Raw genomic sequence first — 25963 nt, 5'->3', positions numbered from 1 at the left:
GCGTAACATCTGTAATCACCTTCTGCAGTGTCTTTAAAGTGCAAAGGCATGCAGGTTATCTCAACCACATGTTTTCTGTTGGTGCATCAAAGTGACATTTCACCCAGTGATGCTGAGGTGACCCATTCAAGGTGCTTCAGTCTTAGGTATTGATTTGGTTATTTTACCCACTCATCAGTGTCTGCAGCAGAGCTTCTTTCGCCACAGGCACGGCATAGCTGGGAAAGGTAACTGAAAATAGTCACAACAATGAGGATGTATGTATAAATATTTTAAATGAATATCCAGATGTTTCTGGGGTATACCTGAGTGTTTGAGCAGACAGATTGTGCTGGCAGTCCCCTCTTGGTCCACAGAGTACTGTACTGTTGTCCCCAATAGAATTTCTTCAGTAAGCTGGCCGTTTTCTATTCATTAGAATCTGTATTTATTCAAGTAAAATACTCCATGACCATCATAGCTGCCTTGCATACAGACACCACAGGATGTAACGTCCTGCTGTTTGAGATGTTTGTCGCAGACTCGTCCAGCTACTGCGTCACCCACAAATGTTTGTCAAATTAACAAAGTTAACACATCATTTACACAGACTGTATATAACCTCCAGCTCTCTCCAGCTGTGTTGATCAATTAGCTATTTTAGCCCCAAGTGTTTATTTCCAGAGAAAAGACAGAGGCAGACTACTGTAACAGGATGTGACGTTGCAACATGATATTAATGTGGAACATTTCTTGATGTTATGGGGAAAAAAATTAAATCATGAACAATGTTGTGGTAATTTCCAGAACTTTGTGTACATAATTTGGTATTTCTCAAGCACGAAGGCCAAAAATAATGACATAATACTGTTTCATTTGAAAAGCAAATCTACCACACATCTGTTTGACCGTCACTAGTTAATCTGAAACACCGTAAGTCAGTAAGAATGGCTTGCACTGTCAGAGGCTGAAAAGACAACGGCAAAACTTCAGTAACATGAAAATTAGACCTTATTGATTTATTTCAACTCAAGAAGTACACATTTTTAAAGATGGACTATAGTGTTTGACAGGATTTGAGGGTTTTGTTTGTTTGTTTTAACCTTCATTTCCATCCACAGTCCATACCAGTTTGTGGTATGTTTGCTATCTGCCATTAAAACTTAACAAGAAGAAAAAGGACAGCAACAGAGGTTCAGCAAACGTGTTACAGAATAAACATGATGGGACTTAAAAGTTGGCTTTTTATGGATTCCAGCTTATTTTGGAGTCAGAGCACATGAAATGACAGACAGAGCTGCAAAGGAAGCCACAAAAATGTGTTAGTTGACCTGGCTATTAACTTCTGTCAGACAAAGATAAAGAGTATCATAAGGCGAAAAATGAAGAAAAGTTTTGGGCAGACTGGTTTGAACACGACTTTATTCATGGCAGGTAAACATAATACAGGTAAACGTGACTACTGTGGAGAAGAGGAAACAGAACATGTGGGTGATCGTGGCTCAAGAGTTGGCAGTTTGTCTTGTAATTGGAAGGTTGACGGTTCGAGCCCCGGCTCCAACAGTCTCGGTTGTTGTGTCCTTGGGCAAGACACTTCACCCGTTGCCTACTGGTGGTGGTCAGAGGGCCCGGTGGCGCCAGTGTCCGGCAGCTTCGCCTCTGTCAGTGCGCCCCAGGGTGGCTGTGGCTACAATGTAGCTGCCATCACCAGTGTGTGAATGAATGGCAAACACAGGGGAGGTAGAGAGAAGGCAACTGATCCAAAACCTCAGAAACCTACAAATGAAACTGGATCTTATTGAGTAACTGCAAAAGGACCCAAGAAGTGAAAGTTATCAGGCTTTAAAACAGGGTAAATTGTTTTGGAGGATTTGTGAGCGACGTTGCAGTACACACTCCACACCAGTTGGTGGCGGTAATGCACCATTTTATTGTTTGCCAATCGCCAATAAAACTTAGGGGAAGAAGGACAGCTACGCGTTACCAGACGAGTGTTCGGGTTCAGAGCAGCATGACTGCTGAAGCTGTGGTCACCGTCCGCCTGGTGAGGTCCTTCGAACACAGGAACTTCAAGCCGGTTGTGTTTCACGGCGTCCGCTTGGAGCAGACCGTACAGGACTTCATGCAGCTCGTCAAAGACGGTGAGAGCCGTGCGGTGTGTACCCCGTGTCAGCATCTGTTCACCGAAACAAACCTTTAAAAACACTGCGCAGGCAGAAATCCCAGGATTCACTGCAGCTGGACGGGAGAGCTTCAAAACTTAGAGTTCTTTGGTTTTAACTGGATATGAAACACTTCATATATAAAGGTTAATTTACAACAATGAGCCCTGCTCTCTGTGTAGGTGGATATAAGAAACAAGTCCTTAATGTTTTAAGCACATGTTTGGCGCCCTCTTGCGGCAGTACAGAGCGTGACAGGCGGCACAAACCCCAACGTCACAGCTAACAGGCACATTTTCCTGTTTCAGGGCCGAAAAACGAAGACTCGCCTACTGCGCAGTAGACTGAGTGAAAGTGGGCAGTTTATATTATTAACCTAAGAGTGGTTGCTACAGTCAGAGGCAGCACAGAAGCAACGCCCTTAGACTGGTTTTAGTTTGTGTTCTTATTTTGCTGAGTTCTCGGTACTCTGTGGTTAACTAACATAAACTAATGTGAGTCTGTTGACTGCAACAAACAAAACCAGTGATGTCATGTTTAGAATAGAACAGAGTAGAGTAGAATAGAATGCCTTTTATTGTCACTATACACATGTACAGTGAGATTCAGAGCTGCAGTGCAAACGTGTGGGAAAAGAAAAATATACAGATATAGGGCAAAAATAAATGGTGTTATGTATTTACAGTGTGGGTTATTGCACATAAATTAAATATTGCACAGTCGTGATCGTAGTTTGCAGTCTGTGTGGGGGGAGTCCTTGGATTTGGGGTGAAACTGTCTTCAGTGCATGTGTGAGTTCAGGCTCTTGGAAAGAAACTGTTCTTGAGTCTGTGGGTCTTTGGTCTAGAACATAAAGGTGGTCCTTGATGTGCTGAAGCATTAGTATCTCGAAGCATTTCATGAGTACGGCGTGAGGGCCACAGGGCGGTCATCGTTCAGGCTGGTGATGGGAGACTTCTTTGGCACTGGGAATATCCTCTGTTACAGTGAGTGGAGCAGTGCAGGAACCAGGTGAGGATGAGGATGGGAGCAGGGCTGGAGCAGATGAGTGCTGCTGTTGAGATGTTTCTGGGCAAAGAAGTGATTTATCTCGTCTGCCAGCGGCACACTCAGGCTTTCTGTTTTCACAGCCTCTGTAGTTTGTCTCGTATGCCCTCCCACACCTCCTGTGTGTTGGCGCTGGACAGGTGGGACTCTGTGCTCCTTTGTGGTCTGTTTTGACTTTTTTAGTTTCCCTTTTCAGATCGGCTCGAGCAGCCGTGTACAGAGCTCTGACACCTGACCTGAAGATGGCGTCACAGACTTTGAGAAGTGAGCGGACCTGGCTGGTTTTTGGTTTGGGAAAACCCGAATGCTTTTGTCCACAGTCACATTTCTGATACAGAACTTGATGTAGTCCAGTACTGATCCTGTGACTGTTTCTAGCTCCTGGTGTTCAAATCTGTCCCAGTCTGTGTGAAGCAGGCCTGTAGTTTGGAGAGAGCATTTTCAGGCCAGGTTGTAACGGTCTTTGTGGTGGACCTGGCACTGCGTCTGAGGGGAGTGAAGGCTGGGGAGAGCAGGAGGGAGAGGCAGTCGGTCTCGTGGTGTTCGCTGTGTCGAATCGAGCGTAGAATACGTTTAGATCCTCCCACAGAGGCTGAGGTCTGCGCTTTCCCCTCTAAAGTCTGTGATTGTGTTTAGCAAACTGTTGCTCCACCCTGTGTGTGTCCCACATAGACACAAAAACAGCTGTGAGAAACCCCAGTGGGACAGATGGGGAGTCTTTATTAGACGAGTTTTTTAGGATTCTCGACCTTGTGTGTTTTCACACATGAATAAGAAGATAAAATCTTGATTGAATCCAACAATTTCTTTCAGATATTGCAACAAGGCCAGGATTTCCACCTCCTTTCAGGAAATATGGTTATGGTATGTATGCATTACTTCAATTGTCTTCATAATTTTTTACTGCTGTCATTAGAGCAATGTTCTCATCCTACCCACATGTCATGTTTAGATTGCTGTTGTTGTTACATAGAACTCACATAGTTACCTGGAGTTATAGCTAAACATCAGTAGTGATGTGTTTACTTGATACAAAATGATTTAAATAAACACACGAACACCAGAACAGAAATGTAATCACTCTTTCTTTCCGCACCCAAACAAGGACGGAAGTGTTGGTGAAACATCTCACTCTGTTATCAGAGATCCATGAAGTGACCCATCGTTCTTTTTCTAACTTTGCTCTGTTTCACTACGGGAGATATGGCCCACTACCGGATTGTGCCCAAAGCTATGCTCCAGCACTACTCCAGGATCTCAGGTTGGACCTGAGGCGCTAGATTCCAGGACTGACTGACCCAGGGATGACTGTGCAACATCCAGCCTATAAAACCGCACGAACTGGACTGATACACCTCTGAGCAAAGCCCAGGATGTTGCCATCCCGAGTTAGGAGAGGCTGGTCGGTGGTGTTAGAATAAGGGGGCGGAGCCCTGAGCACAGCTCAAACGTGGTGTCATTGGAGCTTCCGTAGTTGGTCATACCAAGGCGATTCCCATAGTGAAACACGGGGCAAAGTTAGATTACGAACTCCTCTCCTAGGTGTCTCACACCACCTCAGCTGGCTGTTTTCAGTGTAGAGGAGTAGCGGCTCTATTCTGACCCTCTCCCCAGTGACTGAGCTACTCACCAAATTTCTAAGACACCAGCCACCCTTTGGGGGAAGGTTATTTCCACACAGCTTGTAGGGCTGCTCAATTAATCGAATTTTAATCACGATTACGATCTGGGCTTTCAACGATCATTAAAAATGACTGAGCCGATTATTAGCCCCTCCCTCATTTATCCGCGACACCTTAAAGGCCAGTCCGTGAAAATATTGTCGGGCATAAACCGTCCGTGGCGCAAAAAAGGTTGGAGACCGCTGATTAAGAGGACCCGAGGGAAGCTCGGAAAGCTAAGCAGAAGTTATTTGGAGAGGAGAGTGACTGCTGTTGGTTGAAAAGAGTTAAAAAAAAAAAAAAAAAAAACTTCAGTGGTGTTGCACACTATTTTACATTATTTTTTTAAAGTCATTGTTAACCCTTTAAAGCCGGTCAGAGCAGCATGCTCCGTTTTGTGTAGCTATTGTTAAATCCCTGTAGAACCTGAACCGTGTAAGCTAGCGCAATAACCCGGAGGAGTTGTACTTACATCTGATGCCATCAGCTTGTCCTCGGTCACGGTTTCCTTCCACATAAAGCTTTACAAAAATTGCATAAAAAGCGCTTGCAGGAACAAAAACATAATATTCCAGAAACACGCTTTGCCGATCCGATCAGCTGTTCGTAACACTTCCCACAGTGAAACAGACGTCAGCGCGAACTACCGCATATCCGCCATTTCCTGCCCGAAACCGGAAGTGACGTCATTTTCGCGGAAATTGTAGTTTTTTACTCGTAGGTCTTAAAAACCTATACTGGTCATGTTTGACCTTTCTGAATAGTTTCTGGGATGCTTAGAACTCGAATTGCACAGCTGGAAATAGTTTATTTTGATGCACCTGCTGTTTTCTTTGCAAATTTGCATCATAGGATTGTTTTTTGTTTTTCCTGCAGTATATAAAAATTGCTGTATCTCCAAAATAAAACTATGAAGACACTCAAAATAAATTTCCTGTTGTTGTAAACTATTTTTTGCAACTTTTTTGTATTTAAAGTTTTGAGGGATAAACCTCTTAAATTTCTCAAAGTAGAAATATATGTAAAAAACAAAAACGATTTTCAATTTTTTTTGTAGTTTATTGCACTTTTTTGCAATTAATGTAGTTACTATGGACTTAATGCAGACATATTATTAAAATATGGGCTATAACAGTTGCATAGCAACTTGAAATGCTCCCACAAACGGCACTACAACATGTAAAAAGATAATAATATAAGCTCTGGCGGACTTGGTTCTATAGTAGGTCTTAAAGGGTTAAATAAATATCGTCAAATAATCGAGATCTCAATTTCAGTGAAAATAATCGTGATTATCATTTTTGCCATAATTGAGCAGCCCTAACAGCTTGTGACCATAGGTGGGTGTAGCCACAGCAGGCGCTGCACCAATCCATTACTCTAGTGATTCACTTTTCTCTTACTTGCAAGCAAGACAGTCCGATACTTAAATTTGCTCCAAATCCAGCGTGGGTCCTTCTGACTGAGAACCATGCCCTCAGACTCGTTTCCCACTCAGCTGCTAGCCTACTGGCTGCACCTGGATTTTCTGTCCATAAATAATATGACAGATGGCAGCCTGGTGGAGTCCAGAACTTCATGGGAGAGAGTTCGACTTGGAGTGTGAACACTGGTGATGTGCAAATCGATATTGAAATATTGATTCTTCTGATACCAGTAATTTATGTTCTAGAATCGATTCTCATCGATATTTTAGTAATTTAGGGTAAATTTGTAGTTTATCATTAACAGGAACACAGTGGAAAGAAACTATATCATTCGGATCGTCTACATAGTCATGTGTGAAACACGGCTGTATAAATGTGTTGCAGCCGCTGGCGTGCGCACTCACAACAATGGCTGAGTGAAACGGAGTCATGTGTGGACGTATTTTATCTCCGCAAACAGCCACGACACGGTTTGCGATACATGTGGCAAGAAAGTGAGCTGTTGTGGCAACACCACTGACCTCGTCAAACACCTCAGAGTAAATCATATCACAGAATATGACGAGCGTATGTTGAGACTGAAGAGGAGGACAGGGACAGGTGCTGCTAGGGCGAGACAGACGTCTCTCACGGAGTCCTTCAGTGCTGCAGGCAGGCAATGTGTTCAAATAGCCACAACTTCAGTTTTTTATTTCTATATGATGAACTCTGCATTATTAAGCAATAAGAACAAGTAATCTGATGTCCTGTAATCATTATGAAGCAATATTATTATATTATTATTACAGTTACATAATACAATTAATTATTGGATTATGAAATACAATGAAAAATTACGTTTTTGTACAGAGTATCGGATCAGTATCGTCGATACCGCCCTGAATTCTACTTGGTATCAGATCAGAAAGATAATCAGTGGAGTTGCACATCACTAGTGAACACAGCTCTCACAAGAGTTGTGAAGGACAGGAAACATGACTAAAGCTAATTATTGCATTATAAAATTGTGTTGTGCAATCCTTTTTGCTCTCTAACGACTTTTCCCTTGTTAATAAAGTGCTTATCTGATTGATTAAGACAATAAAACGAATATATACAAAAGGTAAAGATTGCCCAGTGTAAAAGCTGCACACACCGAGTGCTTCTTGTTCCTGCTGGATCTCAGGGCTGAACGGGACCTTTTTTTTTTTTTTTTTTTTTTTTTTTTTTTTCCCAGCCTGTCCTGTTTGGTTCTTTTGCCATCAGAATTATTGTCTAAAGGCAAAGAAAGATGCCCAACGGATTTACTTTACTAAATGGACCACCCCAGCCTATTTGATTCACCTTTTATTGTTTATTTTATTTTATTTTATTTTCACTTGCTACACACGGGACAGACTTGACTGGGGAAAGAAAAACAGCGGGGAAGAAGGACGGCGATGAAGGGCAAAAACCAAAAAAACAAACAGACAAAAAAATCCATGCTGAACGGGACTTTTAAAGAAATGTACATAGAGTGAGGCGATGCTCTTTTTTTTTTTTTTTTTTTTTTTTTTAAATGACATCAGAAACAGCAGTATGCGACATTACGTGATGGCAGAGCTTCAGTTCATCCTTTGTCATTTTTTTTTTTTTTTTTTAATAAATAGGACAGGGGGAATGAATGAGAGAAAGAGGGGGAGAGAAAGAAAGAAAACCAAAGGGGAGAAGAGACGGTGAGAAGGGGGGGGGAAGAGAGAGAGAGAAAAAAAAAAAAAAGAACTCCTGGGTCACCTGTATGGAGAAAAAAAAAAAAAAACAAACAAAAAAAACAAACAGAGGAGACAGCAAACAACAAAGAGTAACATAATAATAGAGAAAACAAAGCACCATCACAATAAACTAGCTAGCCATAGATATCAATATTTACTTGTGTCTGGGGGTGGGCGTCCGGGTACACACCGGCTCACTCCTTGGCGGCCGCTTGTCGGGGCCTGGGGCCTGGGGCTCGCTCGGGCCCCTTTGGAGGTGGGGTGCCCCCGGCCTCTCGGCCTGGGGCTCGGTCACTCAGGCGCAGCTGGGGGCCGGCGGAGCTCACGGGCGCGTCACTGCAACTCCCCCTGACTTCTGCTCCGCGGCTGCTGGGCGAGCCCTCATCTGGGACTCTCCTCAGCTCTTTCTGGGACAGTGGTGCGGCTGCCCCTCTGTTGGTCTTCCATGGTCTCTTGTGTTCTGGGGGCCTCTGGATGTCTGGAGTTTTGATCTCCTCCATACCCGCTTCACACCCTGGAGGACGGGGCTGTGGCCCCCCCCACACTCCCTAGCAGATCATTACATGGAGAAACCTTTGGAATGCAAGCATGCTGATCCACACAGGTATGCACACATGGGTATTCACAGACGCGGACTAAAGCTTTCTTGGCTGCTGCCTCAAAGCACACTGTGCGCTGTCTATCTTGCGTGCTGCACAATATCGTTTATTATTTAGTAAATATTGATATCTATGGCTAGCTAGTTTATTGTGATGAGGCAATGCTCTTAAGGGCCCGCTAACAGAGCTCTTAAAGTCAGAATCAAATTGTATTTGTATAAATAAATGTAATCACTTTATGAACATTTGGATATAAAAGAAAATGCACATGGGATCATTATATACAGTTGTGGTCAGAGGTTTATACTAGGACTGTTCGATACAACGACATATATCGGATGACGATATAAAAACGTCTGTTTCATTTTACGCTATCGTTTGTTTCGTGGTGTCGCAAAATAAACCGTTTACAGCAATTTTTTTTTTTCATCGTTTTGATGGTCACTGCAAGTCGAGTGACAGCACTGTTGTGTATCGAGCCTGTGTGGATTAGAGACAATGTAAAAATAAATTCACACTTTTGCACCCAGTTCTTGTTTGTTGGTCATTAAAGATGTCTGCTGTACAGTCATTCCACAGTGGGGGAAGAAAAACCATTAACAACTGAAAACAACCTTCATGATATCTGTAAAGTTTTGACCAAAGGTCTATGTAAACTTTGTTGGTGTGAAATTTGTGCTCTGAATCTGACTCCATCCTTTTTCCCCTTACAGACACGATGAAGATTATCCATCAGGCTCATGGAGCAAAGGTATCTGTGTGAAGGCTGTGGAGTGTCCGCTTGTAGGACACACGAGTGTTGTGGTCTGCCCTTAAGGAGTACTTTAAAAAATGACATTTTCAAAGGGACCTGACTATTTTGTCTTCCACTTTAATATAACTTCCCTCTTTTGTAATAGCATGATCCCTGTGAGAGAAAATAAAGGAAATCAAAATCTGTTCACTCAGCTGGTATTTCAACAACTAAATCATTTAATTCCCTTTAATCCACTTTCAGAATTTGGGATTGATCTCAGAATCAACTCAGTAATTTTAGCCGTACATTCCAGAAATATTATTTCAGTTATTATATAATCTTATTTCAGAAATAGTTTGCATTTCAAACTTGCAATTTTTATCTTTTTTCCTTTGTTTTCAGACAAACGAGTTAGTGATGAGTTTAGATGATGATGAAACTCTGGTTCTACATGAAGGCCAAACCCTCAGAGCTGCTGGTGTTGGTAAGATTTGCATTGCTGAGTGTTTGCTGTAGAGCAGTGTTGGTTATAATTTGGTCCAAAGTAACACATTACTGTATTCACTTTACATTTTTTCATGAATGTGGTAATGTAACAACTTACTGTTTTCAATTCATGCGCTATGCTGCTGACACATCAACGCTTTGCAAGCCTGTCCAAAACAAACATGCTAACATGAAGCTAGCAAAGAACACAGTGACACGAAAGCTAAACTTGTGTTGTCCTCAGCACAGCAGCCAGAGCCTGATTATAACAGGCAACAAAATCAGTAACAATGTCTGTCTGAGAGACGGAGAGATTATTTTCAATCATAAATCTAATTTGTCAAAATGAGCCTGATTCGCATCAGCACAGCCACCATCACCAGCCGACCAATGTAACTTTGAGTAACATCCCAGCTAACAGTCAGCTGTGAGCTGTGTTGACCCCAGTGACGTTAGAATTGTACAAGCTGTTTTTGCCCTGTTCTTATTTCCCATTTTCCTAGAAAATACAAAGAAATAAGGGGCGACTCAAAACATCTCTTTTTACATTTGTGCCTGTGATTATATTCACTGTTGCCTTTTGCTCGAGTTCATTGTTTCTAAACCCAAACCTTTCAGTCTATTTGCACAATGCCCCAAAATTCACCCTGTTCAAATTGAATTTCAAATAGAAGTAGTGATACAATAATAACATGTGGTTTGAATATCATGTAGTGAGAAAGGCCCGTGATGCGCATTCAGTGATTTCATCGTTGTTCAGTTTGCTGTTTCCAGAGCAGTCTAAACACAGTTCTTCATAACAACCAAAACTGAGTGGATTTTAGTTTCCTTTGTAAATGAATAAAACATGTCAGACTGAAATATCTGATTGGAGGCCGTATGATTTTTGGGGTTTGCTCAGTTGTCTGTGTATCATTTTAACGTCTTTACCTTATAATAAACAAATGATTTCAATAAATAAATATAAAGATATAAATAGAATTGAATGGCAAAAGTTGTCCTTCAGTGAGGTTCTTCCATCTCTATAAAGGAACTGGACAGTGACTCTCAGGTTTCTGCTTACCTAGCTTCATCATTTTGACTGCGATGCATTGTTTAGACTTGTTTTTTAATCTGTCAGTAGATTTATGCCTTAATCCAGTTTGGGTATGTTACACTCAGCAGGCAAATCTTTAAACATTTTGTTGTTCTTCTCTCGAACATACACGACCAGCTGTGGGACGGGCAGTTTATGAATTTAGTAGCAGTTCAGTCAAGACACATCTCAGATCCCACCTCAACTGTCCATTAAAAAAATAAATGGTAAATGGTAAATGGCCTGCATTTGTATAGCGCTTTTCTAGTCCCTAAGGACCCCAAAGCGCTTTACACTACATTCAGTCATTCACCCATTCACACACACATTCACACACTGGCGATGGCAGCTACATTGTAGCCACAGCTGCCCTGGGGCGCACTGACAGAGGCGAGGCTGCCGGACACTGGCGCCACCGGGCCCTCTGACCACCACCAGTAGGCAAACACGGGGTTAGTATCTTGCCCAAGGATATTTGGCATGCAGCCAGGATAATGAATAAAAATAACTGTCTTCTGACTTATATGAAGGAGAGCTGTGATTGACTGTGATCCATTTCAAACTTCATAAAAATGGAAGACTTTCTGAACATACCTGTTTAAAAATCTGAGGTGTGTTTTAACTTTGACATGTTTGTCCTCTTTAGCTCATGAGACAGAAGTGGCGTTCTTCAGGAAAGCAGACTACAGTCTCTATAAAGCAAACCCCCAAACTGCCTGGTGACTGCGTCAGAGGACAGTTCATATACACAGGTCTGCCTGGAACAAGTTTTGTCATGTTGCTACTGGACTGTTTTCATTTGTGGGATTTTTTTTTCTCCTTTAAAGTCAAAGCTTATTATCCAGCAGACTAACAGGCCTTTTTATTTAATATTAATATTTTTTTTATTTTATGTGAATATGACTTTTATGAACATCTTTCTGTTGTTGGTGATGTTGTAGATATGCTGAAAGTTTTAAAGGTTTTAAGGAACAATGTTACATCTCCAGCATTCGCTCTGCTCTCTGATCATGAGTAAAATGTTTGTGTTCTCAGTGTAATTCAGAGATGTTTTCAGAAGTGTTTATATTTTTTCATACTTTGTTGCCAATGTAATTGTGAGTGGATACTTTTGCTAATAAAATGTTGTGCGGTTCAAGAACACGATGTAGACCTCTTTGAAACACAGATGGAGAGAAAGATGCTTTGACTGTTCTCAGGGGAACATTCGTTTCAATAAATGTGAAATAGAAGAAGTTACATGAAACTTTAGGATTCTCTTGAAGCTCGTCATCCGTATAAACTGAGTGAACCTCGTAGAGCTTTGGAGTTTGTTTCACATTTTAAAGGACTCATACAGTATGACTGTCTGTACCAGAGACCCTGTACCCTTCTATGACTCTGAAAACGACACAAAGGTCTACACCCACAGACACACTTTCACTGAGAAGCTCCTCCCATTTTTGTTGTTTGGGGGGGGGGGGGAACGTTTGAAGCAACAATGGATGGAATAAAGTCTGTCAGACTCAGAATTCTCTATAATGTTCTTGGGAAGTTCCTCAATTGTTCTAATACAAGGGTCTCAAACTCGTGGCCTGGGGCCCGCATGCAGCCCACGTCACCCCTACTTGCAGCCCGTGTATTGATGTGATGGAATGTAATGCAATTTGGCCCTTGAAGTGACGTTTGTTAGGGAGGATTTGTTTGTTGAGTGCAATGTTAAAACAAATTCTCCAAATGACCGAATGTGTTAGTTCAGTGACAGGCAAACACTCATGTGGACACTCATGTCTGCAATTTTATTTTGTTAAATACGAGCAAAATGATAGAAGTGCTGCCACGTGTGTGGACAGGCAGAGAGGACCAATGTGTTTATTTGCTTCAATGAAAGGCTTCGATTAGTAAAGAGTGAGGGGGAAACTGCCTTCACGTTTGCAGTTTTGTCTTTTTATACAATATTTTTAATTTTAAAAGAACAAACACCACGTTTCCAGAAATATTTGTGGTTGTTTTCTTGTTTGTTTAGTGTTCAAGTAGCACAAAAAAACTGCGGCCCTCCAATGAGATGACAGTGCCAGCAATGGCCACAGCTCATTTAAGTCTGAGACTCTGTTCTAACGTTTGCCTTCACATAATGATTATCTGAGGTTTTTTACACTCTTAACTCATCACGTTATAGTCAAAGCAGAGTTAATGTATTTTATTTGAAGTAGGAGTCCCAAAAACTGAAAATGTGCTAAATAAAACCAAAAACATGCCTCTGATTGGTGGCACTTTGTAAAACCCCCTGCCCCTCACACACACACACACACACGTGCACATCCCCACCTAAAACCATTTACAAGTATAGATACAGACACACAGTGTTGTGAGAGTGTATGACTCTGTGTTTCTATGTCAATTAAGCAGTCTGACTAAGTGAGTTCAAATTAAACTCGCAGGGCAGAAAGTTTGAGCGTGGAAAAGTCATTTTTTTAGATTGTCAACCTCAACAGCAGGCGATTATGCAGTGGACGGGGTGATTCATGAAAAATCAAATTCTTCAAAACTTAAACTGTCATTGTTTGAAAACCATACAAGATATAAAACAATATAGAAAACAATCTAGTAATATTTTAATAATCCAAGGTCTTGGGAAAAAGTTTTAATTTTTTCTCTAGCACAAAACATGCTAAAATATTTGAAATATTCAAATTTAAACTTATTGAATGAACTTGCATAAGATCACCAAAATGTCGAGCGTGAGTGTAAAATGCAACAGTACCAAAAACTGAAAAAAGACGTGCTGAAATAAATGACACAGATCTGAAGTCAGCTCAGTGTGACTCTATAAACTCTAAGCAGGATGTTTCTGATTGTGATTGTTTGTAAACACCCCTCTGACACAAACACACACACAGGTGCATGTTCATATTTATAACAATGTTTACAAACATGGACACAGACAAACACACACGTTCTCTCACAGGTGGGTTGCGTGTGTGTGTGTATCCAGTACACAAGTGATGACGTGACGAATCCTGCTTTCGGGTCCAAACGACTCTGCATTTAATAAGGCTGTTGTGTTTTTAACATGTTTTAGTGCTTTGTATCTTGTTCTACACTCAACAAAAATATAAACGCAACACTTTTGTTTTTGCTCCCATTCCCCATGGGATGGACGTAGAGACCTAAAATTCATTCCAGATACACAATATAACCATCCCTCCCAAACAGTGGTCACAAATCAGTCCAAATGTGTGGTAGTGGGCACATCTGCTATATTGAGATAATCCATCCCACCTCACAGGTGTGCCACATCAGGATGCTGATCTGACACCATGAGTAGTGCACAGGTGTACCTCAGACTGCCCACAGCAAAATGCCACAGATGCCACAAGCAATGAGGGAGCGTGCAATTGGCATGCTGACAGCAGGAATGTCAACCAGGGCCCTGTGCTTCGTACGTCGCTTACTACATCCAAGATCAAATGAAACATCCAAGACCAAATCATCGCGCTAACTCTGAGCTCGCTATTCCGGTTCCCCGAACACACCTGTTGTTGACGATTAGTATAGCTGGATGAAGTAATGTGAGATCACTGGGTGGCCCAACAGGGGCTACGCATCGATAGTAGAAACATTGATCGGCAACCCTTTGATTGGTCGGCGAAAATGTCGAAGGAGCGCGCTCGGTATTTTTCGGCAGCAGAGCAAGAACTCTTGATTGAGGGATTTCAGGAGTTTCAGAGTTTAATTAAAACGCAAGGGAACACTGCAAAGGCTGCAAAAGCAAGGAGAGAGGGCTGGCAGAAAGTTGCTGACAAATCAAACTCGTAAGTAATTCAATAATAACAATAATAATGGAGTGGTTTTATATAGCGCTTTTCAAGGCACCCAAAGCGCTTTACAATGCCACTATTCAGTCACTCTCACATTCACACACTGGTGGAGGCAGCTACGGTTGTAGCCACAGCTCCCCTGGGGCAGACTGACAGAAGCCAGGCTGCCATATTGCGCCATCGGCCCCTCTGGCCAACACCAGTAGGCGGTAGGGTAGAATTATCATATCACACCATATTATCCAATATTATATTACATTATATTATATTATAATATGTTATATTATATCCCCTTTCACATTAGAGCCACAACAGGACCCACTAGAACATGGGAACAAGTAAAAGTGAAATATAAGAATATTCTACAGAATGGTAATATTTATCACTTATATTGCTTGTCATCTCTTGGAAAGAGACCCTGGAATACTCTGTTTGTTTGTTCATAACAGCAACCAAGAAAAGGGCAGAGCAAAAAAAAAGACAGGTGGTGGTCCTGCACCCCCTCGTCAACAAGTTGGTTAAGTAAATAATACCCTCACGGGAAAATCGATATCTCTCTATGAGCACACTGTCGCGCTGAGCTAAAGGATCCTGTCTGTCCCGCAATATACGCTGAATTCTGAGGACTCTCCTTATCAATCTTGCACCTTCCGCAATGGGTTGCTCGCGTATACGGACAGGATATGACTGCGACAGACTTCCCAAATCCACCTTCGCTTTTATAGCCGTGGTCTCTCATCTTGATTACACGAAGTAATTTACAATTACTACTCTGAAATATGAATTACATCTGTAATAATCACATACATGTAATAGAATGTTAATAGTACATTTCCCTTTTTTAGGGAATGACCTGTATGTATCTGTGTGAAATCAATAAAAGGATCAAGTGCTGCATTATCTTTGGTTACAGTGATGTTATTTATTTATGGTGAAACAGTGGTGGAATATCGCTGTTGCTTTCGTATGAATGACGCGGACATACCTGCGTGGCCGCGATCTAATCCTGTTTACATAAAGTAAACCTGCTCCCCAGCAGGTTTACGCTTACGGCTCTGTTGCTATGACAGCAAGTCCCGGATGGGCTTCGGGGAACCGAACGATCCAGGATCACGCGAAATCGTCAACAATCAAATCCAGCTAACTTACTTAGCGCGGTACGAAGAACAGGCCCCTGATCTGTCGCCCGTGCATTGAATGTTCATTTCTCAACCATAAGCCGTCTCCACAGGCGTTTCAGAGAATATGGCAGCACATCCAACCGGCCTCACAACCGCAGACCTCGTGTAACCACACCAGCCCAGGACCTCCACATCCAGCAGGTTCACCTCCAAGATCATCTGAGACCAGCCACCCAGACAGCTGCTGGAACAATTGGTTTGCACAACCAAACAATTTCTGCACAAACTGTCAGAAACCGTCTCATGGACGCTCAACTGCATGCCCGTCGTCCTCATCGGGGTCTTGACCTGACTCCAGCTCGTCGCCGTAACAGACTTGTGTGGGCAAATGCTCACATTCGATGGCGTCTGGCACGTTGGAGAGGTGTGCGCTTCACGGATGAATCATGGTTCACATTGTTCAGGGCAGATGGCAGCTGAGAATGTCCCAGTTCTTGCATGGCCAGCATACTCACCGGACATGTCACCCATTGAGCATGTTCGGGATGTGCTTGACCGGCGTATACGACAGCGTGTACCAGTTCCCACGAATATCCAACAACCTCGCACAGCCATTGAAGTGGAGTGGACCAACATTCCACAGGCCACAATTGACAATCTGATAGACTCCATGCGACGATGTGTTGCACTGCATGAGGCAAATGGTGGTCACACCAGATACTGACCGGTTCTGGGTCCCCAGACCCCCAATAGCGCAAAAAACTGCACATTCCAGGGTGGCCTTTTGTTGTGGGCAGTCTGAAGTACACCTGTGCACTACTCATGATGTCAGATCAGCATCCTGATGTGGCACACCTGTGAGGTGGGATGGATTATCTCAATATAGCAGATGTGCCCACTACCACACATTTGGACTGATTTGTGACCACTGTTTGGGAGGGATGGTTATATTGTGTATCTGGAATGAATTTTAGGTCTCTACGTCCATCCCATGGGGAATGGGAGCAGTAACAAAGGTGTTGCGTTTATATTTTTGTTGAGTGTATTTAATCTCAACAAGCCCCTAAAAACAGTCAGTGATCACTGTCTGCCTCTCAAGGTTTTTATTACCCTAATCATTTTAAAGTTCAGTTTTCAAAACCTTAGATGTAGCTACAGCCCAGCCCATGCAGCAGTATATTAATAACTAACGGCGTATTGTGGATGGATTATCTCTGTTGTTCTCCCGACTGGAGTTTGGTCCGTTTACAGCAGGGGTGTCAAACTCAAATACACAGTGGGCCAAAATTCAAAATGGAACAAAGTCGCGGGCTAACATTAATATTTATTGAAAAAAAAAATCTTCCTCCAGATATAAGAATGAATCTTTTCTTATGGACTCAAACAAGTTTAGCTGAAAAACTCAATATGGAACAAGCAAAGCTTAATACTAAACAATATATATATTAGCTGTATAATACCAGTAGGCCAGCTCTAATAGTAATTTGGTATGGCTTCGCGGGCCAAATGTAATTAGGCTGCGGGCCAAATTTGGCCCGCGGGCCAGAGTTTGACACCTATAGTTTACAGCATCCTGCCATGCGATTGCATTTGTCCCTAACCATCGGGAACCCTCATGTTAACTTTTATCGAGTGGTAAAAAATTAGCATTCATCCTCCAGCTTCACTGTGTTTATGTTATGCTAATGTAGCTGTGTAGCTAGCCACCACGTAGCACATCGTTACATATCAGCTAGCCCGACTTCAGTAACCCTACAAACGTCACTGCTGTTTAGTTTTCTGTCTTAATTTATGTCAGAAGTGATAGCAGAGCTGTACGTCTTATTTTGTTTCAGAAATCCCTCAGTCAGGACATGCTATATTGTATTTAGATGGAAGCTAGCGAGCTAACTCCCTGCTAACTTCTAACTCTGTTAAATGTCATAAATCCTGTTTTCATGGATGCCTGGATGTTAAACTTAATTGTTACACCTGGTAGAGCAGCAACGCTGATCATTTTATTACAGATGAAAGAATTTAGACCATTTTTCAACTCTCAGTGATGTTGCAGTGTTCGCTTGACTTATGGACCTGCACCAGAGTTTGGGACCGGACACGGCTAATGACGTCAGACTTAAAGACTGGATTTAAACCAATCAGTCTGAACCTGCTGAATTTGAAACCACCACTCAGGAGAAGCCTGTGTCTGCTTCCTTGGGCCATTTTTATGATGACCACACATTGCTTGTGTCGCAGGTGCTATGTGCATCGGTCAGACGTGCATCTCTTGTTTTTTGGTATGTTGCGCCGCGGCCATTGCAGCTGGGTTGAAGACACGAGTATACAAACATGCCGGTGGATACACTGTATTACCAAACGTATCCACTCACCCATCCAATCACTTCCATGGCCACAGTGGGTGCTCTCAAGAACTTCCGGTGTGGTACTGTTATAGGAGGCAATGCTTCACAAATGTCCTGTCGTCATAAATGCACTGATGAACGATCAAATGTTCCCATAAACGCAGTACTAAACCTTCATTCAAAAAGTGAAATTGGGTGGTTATTATGTTTACAAGAGTCTAACTTGGAATTTGAACAAAATAATTATATGTTTCTGTGGTGAACATAATTAAATCATATACAATCTGCATGAAATTCAACAACTTAACACTTGTTAAATTTATTCTTGTTGAGATGATGTGATACAATCCAGAAAGAGTGGTTAGTTGTCTGGACTCGTCATGTCACACGATCATGCGAGATTTCAAACCTCATTAAAGGTTAGCACTCTTTCCTTTCACCAAGAAGTTTCTGAGTTCAAATCCACTAACTGTCCACACAGAAAAGCCTGTGTGGAGTTTGCATGATGTGTGTGTGTAAGTTTTCTCTGGGTACTCTGGCTGCCTCCCACAGTCCAAAGACTGAAGACTAAATTGTTAGTGGGGTTTGGTTTATTGGTGATTCTAAATTGCCTGTGTGTATGAATAGTTGTCTGTCTCTATGTGTTAGACTGGCGACCTGTCCAGGGTGTACCCTGCCTCTATGACAGCTGGGATAGGCTCCAGACGCCCCTGCAACCCTGATAAGGATAATCAGAAGAGGATGGATGGAGTGGCAGCTATGTGAAAGTTGTTATAAGTCCATTAAAGTTTTATGTTAACCAGACTCTGGACTTGATGTTGAACAATCCAAAGAATAACTCTAATCACACCATGAACTTAAAATAATCATGAAACAGATTTCAACTTTGATAAATTGCTTTCTATTAGCATTAAGTTCTTTTGTTGGAAAATTGTCATTTGTAGGAATCAACTCAATGAAATTAAGTTGGACTCAACTCCAGTAAACAAGTTGATTCATCATTCGCTATTGGTATAAAAGGGGAAACTGATTCACAAGAGGCAAATAAACCATGCAAAAATATCAAAAGAAAATCAGCATCGAAAGCCAGTGAAGTAGCACTGCAAGCTAACTCTAGCCCACCTGAAACTCCAAGGCTACCCTGGACTGACGTAACACCGAGTGACCTTCTGAAAGACCTGAGGTCCGACCTCAAAGGGGACAACGACCAACTCGGAAAGATTATGGATTCCGTACATTTATTACAGTTTATATTAAAAGCAAACACGTTAAAGCAAAAAAAAAAAAACAATGTTGGAGAGAATGTGGTCATATTAAGGCCAATCACCTACACTTCTTTTGGTCATGTGATAAACTACAACCATGCTGGTCAGATGTTGCCGAGCTGATAGACGGACTTAAGACCTGTGGATCCCTGGGAAGTTCACACTGACAGATCCCAGAAGGTACGATTAAAAAAGAGAACATCTACATGTTTAAAATAATGACTGTGGCTGTGAAGAAAGTTATCACAAGAACTGGCTGAAAAGGAGTCGCTGAAAGTGAAATAATGGAGGAGATAAACTGAAGTTTCTATGACGAATCAAACTGGATGCCTTCGAACGGACCTGGTGGAAATGGACACTATATAAAGGGCTTAATGCCACTTCAGTGGTTGAGAACTGTTACCCTTCTTTTATGTTGACTCAAAATAAAGAGTAAAAATAAATAAATAAAATAAAGCAATTTAATCATGTGGATCATTATTGAATTAATGATTCCTTATTTCTTTATGTTTATTTAAATAGTTATTTTTAGTGTTGTGGAAAAGCTTCTTAAAAGAGCTGAAGCCGTTATAGCTGCAAAATGTGAGCCAAAATATTACAAGGCAGATGAGCAAATACTTTTGGTAATGTAGTGTAGTTCCTCTTCATGCTCCTTATCACTGTCTGTCCTCAGCTCCCTGAGGCACAGTTCATCTCAGGGCTTCATCTTCCTGATGTATTCATGCATGCCTCTGACACGCACTAATCCTCACTCTCTCTCTGTCTGTTGCTCATATGTCTTAGGGTGCTAGACCTTGGGTGGAGAAGTCCATGAATTTTATAGAATTTTCAAGTCGCATTTATGTCCTTTTGTGACCAGCTTATTGTTCCAGCTGGGTATCTGGCAGGCCATATATATTTACAGCTTACTGTTGAGGTGGCATCTCAATGCCTGTCTTACCATCTGGGGGTGTTGGAGATCATGTACTGGCAAGCGGGGATAAATGCATGTCTCGTGTTTCGGGTCTCCAGTCACCATAATGGACCTTGTTTTTATGTAGCCTTGCAATAGTTCTTGAAGTTAGCAATATAATCTAGATATAGCAGCACACAAGACTGAGATGTGCTCTTGAAGACAATAAGAGGTTTAAAAGTAAAACTCACCCAGATAAAATGAACTTGTTCTGTACAGTTCACGGTTACCATTAGCAGGACAATAACTGGCGTTTTATCCAATATTACAGAATTAGAGAATAATTCTGTAACAGTAACTGTTCAGGCAAATCCTCACATAGTTTACTGTTAAAGTGCATATATATTGCTGCATCCACATACACAATTGTATATAGTATTGTATATTGTAAATCAATGCATTAATAGTTTTTCCAGAAAGCACTGCTAGTGTTGTACCAAATAGTGATCGTCTGCCAAAAACTGATTGATTGCTCGCATTTAAAATGCTACAAATAACTTGTTAGTCTGTAATATTTGAACCATATGTGTAATGTATGCCTCGTGTATGATATCAAGCCATCTGAGCCACAAACAACATTCCTGTTACAAGGTAGAAGTCGCAATTAGCTGTTGGCAGTGTCCCTTATTTAAGCAGTTAAAAAAAAGTCTCGTTGACATTAAAACTTCATTTTTTAAGTGAGATCTGGCCATGAGGGCAGCAGAAATGATAACACATAAAATAAGAGTTTAGTAAACATATTTTAAGTGGCCAAAAGGACCGGACTGGCTATACACTGGATATATAACTCCTTTGTAAATCCTGCCGAGTGCAGTCTATTTACCAATATGAGTAAAGACATCATACAAACATTGGAAATCACGTGTTGTTGGACGATCACTTTTTGGCATAAGTCTCCGGGTATCACGTGACAGCGTGAATCCTGAACCCCGCTGACACGACTGCTCTGGTTGTAAGTACATGATTGGTTCCAATTGCGGTCACGTCATCCAGTGAACGGCCGAGGTACGTTATTGGTTTAGCCAATAGGAAGGAGGGCGTGAAGGAGGAAATGGTTTGACAGTCAAGTCCCCGGCTTATGTTTGTCTACTAACCGAGCATGGCTGAGCTCCAGGTCTGTATAAAAGAATAAAATTACTGGTTTATATTCCGCCGCCTTCTGTTAAGGAAGACCGTTAGCTGATGTAGCGGTTTAGCTGCAGGCCGTGTGTCCTGAAGTGAAAGCATCCCAGACAGCTGTGCGGAGTCTTTGTTCAACGACTTGTTAGCAGCTACAGAGCAGCTCATGCAGCCCGAGGGCGCAGAAAAAGTCGGTGTGTAACAATGGCTGCGGGGGAGCTATTGTCCCGATGCAGCTTTTCTTCATGTCTGTAGTGTTTGTGCAGGAAGCAGACTGATCTGGAGTACGACTTCAGAAAAATCACCCCACTGGGCATTTATAACGTCTTCTTCAGTCTGCCCTTCAGCCCACTTAGCCAAGAATGGGGCAGCTCCAATGTCGCAACCATGTGAGCAAACTGGGTAAAGGCAAATGTGATGTAAGCTCGAGTAAAACGGTTCTTTATTGCACCGATCACTTGCGAGTTATAAAACAGTGTTTCACTGTCTGGTTGGACTAGACTGATTCTCTATCCTGATTTTACTTTTATGCAGAGGAAGTGAAGCATTTCCTAAATGTCATTTATAAACATCCCAGTTTTCTTTTGAACACAATAACAAATTATTTCAGAAAAAAAATGACCAGGTCAGCCCACAAAAACGGACCTTTCTATTAACCCATAGCACTGAACGTTGGTGTTCACTGATGTGCTTTGTAATACTCAAATCAAGTTAACTTGGACATAAAGCACATCATGTGTAAAGGCTAATTTACACCATGGAGCACCACGTGCTCTCGAAACTGTGTAACCATAACTCAGGGAAAACAGCGGGACTAAGGGGTCACTTTTGTATTTCCCCAAGCTGTAACAATCAGTTTTGTCTACAGAATTTAAGGATATCAGAATACTTTATTGATCGTCAGGGGGAATTATATACAGTCGACTTCCACTCTCTCTCTTAAGCAGTAAGCGGTTCTTTGTGGTTTGGCTGGCTGCACTGACACAGGAAAATCCACCTGTTAGCCGTGATATTTGGTTTTGTAAAGCTTTATAAATGAAAACTGTGCCGAGGAGGAAGGCTCTGGGGTAAATTAGCCTTCATGCATGAAGTGTTTCCACTTTAAAACAGAGTTTTATCTTCTATTTACTCGCAGTATTAAAAACTTCACCTTCAGTCCAGACTGAAGTATGCCATGGGCAATCTGGAGTAAGATTGCACGTACTGGAAACACATCCTTTGAGATTAAGCTAGAGCCCTTTTGGTCATAGAGATGTTTTATGAAAGAAGGGCGGTGTACAACCCCAAAGAACCCCATTCCCACAGTGAAACACTTTGATGGCAGTCTTATGCTGTGGGGATGGACCTGGTAGAATCTCTTCCAGGCAGAAGGAATCATTAAGAAAGAAGGACGTGACAATTTGATTTCAAGCAGTCAGCAGCAAACTGGGCCCGGACAGTCGCTTTGTCTCTCAGCACAAGAGGTCTAATAATTTTGACCCTGGTACATTTAGTTTTTTCTTTCTGTGTGCAAATTAAAATAGTATAAGCATCCAGTGTAAAACAGGGATGTGTGGAAAAGCTGTGTTAAGAAGTCCTTCCTCTTCCAGCTGGGAAGAAAAAAATCTACCTTTTGCACGTAGCACTGTCCCAACGTTGTCGTCCTGTCTTCTACAGACTAAGTTTGATGAAGCAGCAGCAGAGGTCAAGCAGCTGAAGGCGAAGCCGACTGATGAGGAGATGTTGCAGATCTACTCGCTGTTCAAGCAGGCCACCGTGGGTGATGTGAACACAGGTGAGAAATTTCAAATGATACTGCGCTCAGCACTGTTACTGCTGTCACACAAACTGTTGATAAGAGTCTGACACTGGCTACGCTGAACATGCACCCTATAAGAACCACTGGCACATGCATGACGTACACCTGTACTACAGACTCTCTGAGGAGCTAGATCTGCTCCTGTGTATCGTGGTTTCACTTTCAGATTTCCACATAAATGTAAATATTCTAGATAATTATCAGTAGTGTTTATGTTTTTGTGTTGCAATGTAATGCAGCCCTTTGCTCTGTACTGAAGACGCTGGGCCTTAATGAATGTGTCCTATATTTATTTGACCTGCATTACACGGGATTCCACTAAATTGTTTAATTTGCTTTGTTTGTCTTTGAAGCTCGTCCAGGGATGTTTGATTTCACTGGGAAAGCTAAATGGGATGCCTGGGAGAAGCAGAAGGGTGAGTAAGAATGGAGGTGGTGGCTGTGGAGAGGGGGGTCTGGGTCAGGTCCCTGTGACCTGGCCCCAGATAAATGGAAGGAAATGGATGTGTTTAAATGATGTTTAAAGTGAACGCTTACTTGAAATATATCCAGCTGTAATTCTAAAAATATGACCTAATATAAATAAACCTAAAATAAATGTTAAGTTTATTTATATTCATTAATTAAAAATGAATTACAAATTTGTTAATTTTTTGTTTTCTTGTTGTCCTTTATTATTTTACTAAAAGTACAATTTCAGTACATTTTATTGCATAAAGGCTGAATAAGTTGATGTTACCTTAAACATAAAGGATGATTTCCTCAGAGTTAGGAGTGCAGCTCATTTGATTAAAAAAAAGTTGGGCTGGTGCGTTCCTCATCCTTTGTAGTAAATTGGATTATTGCATATTGTACTCGGCTGCATGCAGCCCCCTTTCAGGACTGCATGAGTTGTTGTAGTGTTGAGTTTGTCAAGCAGGGCTTTGAGTCCTCATGTCAACAAACTATGAAAAAGAGTCTCTGAAAGTAAAAGCAGGACTAGCTTGTTCATTAAGTCTGTCTGTCTTTTTTTCCCTCCATAACACATTTTTAATTTGTCTGTAAGGTAAGAGCAATGAGAACGCCATGAACGAGTACATCAGCCTGGTGGAGGAGCTAAAGCAGAAATATGGAATATAATGCTGTGTGATGACGACCAACTGGCCGGGAAATCTGCTCCGTGGACTGTGACTGGCACCAGTCTCCATCCCTGCACCGTTAAAACGCCTTAAAACTCAACAAGTGTGTCCGTAAACAGCTCACATGAACACCTGGTGGATGGCTTCTAGTCCTAGAAACTGACCCAAGTAGCTGCCGATGGACACATTTAAACTGTGTATATATCAGGTTTCAGTATTCATGTGTTTCTGCAGAAAGTCCTGTCATTTCAATAAACAGTAACCTGAAAGTGTGATTTTAGATCTTCAGCTTTTTTTTTTAAGTATTTGTTCAGTTCAATTTAATTTTATTTATATGGCACCAAATCACAACAACAGTTGCCTCATGGCACTTTATGTTGCAAAGAAAAGAGAGAACACCCCGTCATGAGCTTTGGCTACAGTGGGAAGGAAAAACTCCATAACAGGAAACAACCTCCAGCAGAACCAGGCTTGAGTGGAGGAAGACGAGGAAGGCAAGGCGTGGAAGAGAGCCAGAGAGAAGGCTCTGCCTCCCATTCTACATTGAAATACCCAAACCATAAGTAAGCCCCCAGTCTAAGAGTGAGCTGCTCTAATAGGGTGATAAAGTATTATAAAGTTATGGGGCCTGATTATTATTATCATTATTATTATGTAATGGGAAGGATTTAAATTCTGATCCTGGATTTAACGGAGCCAATGAAGAGAAGCCAAATATCAGAGATAAAGGAGATTTTTAGGACGTCCTGATAATTACAAATTACAGGCTATTAGTAACCCAAGGTAATGCCACCCAGAGCAGGAATCTAATTGGATACCATACTGGGCCGAGTACAATAACCTCAGTTTTAGCTGAAAGTAGAAGCAGAAAATTAGAGGCCATAAAGACTTGGATGTGGTTTAGCATTAGTTCTAATTAGTTACAGCACTTTCAGAAAGACATTTACCGTGATGAATGCTGTGTAATCCAAATTTAACAATTTAATAACAATTTGTGCCTTACATTTTATTACTGACTGTGGAATGTAAACCACTGTTGTGTCCTGTTGCTAAGTGGCTATTTTTGCGTATCCAGAGACTTCCCCATTGGTTGTTTTTTATATCTATAAAACTCTACTTGGATTGTTTCCTGCTTATCTGTGTGTTTTGGTATAAAAACAATTTCAATCTCATTGAGACGTTTACGTGGATAAATAAAGGATAACAATTGTCTACACAGAAATGCAGAATGACAGGATGTGGTGGATTTTGTGAAAAAAAAAACTTAATGGCTGTGGTGAAGAAGAACTCAATATAATTCAATTCAGTTTTATTTATATAGCGCCAAATCACAACAAAAGATGCCTCAAGATGCTTCATAGAACTAAGAAGAGGAACAAGGTAATAGTCTCTGATGACGTCATAGAACAGTTTGAGTGTAAGAGACAAGCTTTGGACCCTGTGACACTTTTGTCTTTATGGTCAAACTTGGATCACATGGATCTACTTTCTGAGTAAGCAATGAAACAGGTGTGAATCTGTAGGATCCCTGGACACAGGCAGAAGT

General features: G+C 41.6%; 2 protein-coding genes across 2 annotated transcripts; both read left to right on the top strand.

The window, feature by feature from the left end:
• Positions 1-1926: 1926 nt before the first annotated feature.
• lg16h2orf76 (linkage group 16 C2orf76 homolog) lies at positions 1927-12043 on the top strand. Its single transcript, XM_085383787.1, has 5 exons — positions 1927-2120; positions 4002-4052; positions 9319-9356; positions 9744-9825; positions 11549-12043. The coding sequence occupies exons 1-5, from the start codon at positions 1991-1993 to the stop codon at positions 11623-11625; spliced, it is 378 nt and encodes a 125-aa protein (XP_085239913.1). The 5' UTR covers positions 1927-1990; the 3' UTR covers positions 11626-12043.
• A 9307-nt stretch (positions 12044-21350) lies between these two features.
• On the top strand, positions 21351-24692 carry dbi (diazepam binding inhibitor (GABA receptor modulator, acyl-CoA binding protein)). Its single transcript, XM_085385194.1, has 4 exons — positions 21351-21496; positions 23158-23275; positions 23653-23715; positions 24345-24692. The coding sequence occupies exons 1-4, from the start codon at positions 21482-21484 to the stop codon at positions 24416-24418; spliced, it is 270 nt and encodes an 89-aa protein (XP_085241320.1). The 5' UTR covers positions 21351-21481; the 3' UTR covers positions 24419-24692.
• The last annotated feature ends 1271 nt before the right edge of the window (positions 24693-25963 follow it).

The sequence above is a fragment of the Rhamphochromis longiceps genome, linkage group LG16 (assembly GCF_057381845.1).
Source record: "Rhamphochromis longiceps isolate RC_006_pf linkage group LG16, R_longiceps_female_GT1.1, whole genome shotgun sequence".
Taxonomy (NCBI): Eukaryota; Metazoa; Chordata; class Actinopteri; order Cichliformes; family Cichlidae; genus Rhamphochromis; species Rhamphochromis longiceps.
This window is presented reverse-complemented; position numbering and strand designations above follow the sequence as displayed.

What these genes read in the sequence shown, in the direction of transcription:
- lg16h2orf76 (XM_085383787.1), top strand. Translation starts at nt 1,991, where the DNA reads ATGACTGCTGAAGCTGTGGTCACCGTCCGCCTGGTGAGGTCCTTCGAA. An exon ending in ATCAGGCTCATGGAGCAAAG is followed by an intron (nt 9,357 to 9,743) that starts GTATCTGTGTGA and finishes CTTTGTTTTCAG; the next exon opens with ACAAACGAGTTAGTGATGAG. An exon ending in CCTCAGAGCTGCTGGTGTTG is followed by an intron (nt 9,826 to 11,548) that starts GTAAGATTTGCA and finishes TGTCCTCTTTAG; the next exon opens with CTCATGAGACAGAAGTGGCG.
- dbi (XM_085385194.1), top strand. An exon ending in CGTGGGTGATGTGAACACAG is followed by an intron (nt 23,276 to 23,652) that starts GTGAGAAATTTC and finishes TTGTCTTTGAAG; the next exon opens with CTCGTCCAGGGATGTTTGAT. An exon ending in TGCCTGGGAGAAGCAGAAGG is followed by an intron (nt 23,716 to 24,344) that starts GTGAGTAAGAAT and finishes TTTGTCTGTAAG; the next exon opens with GTAAGAGCAATGAGAACGCC.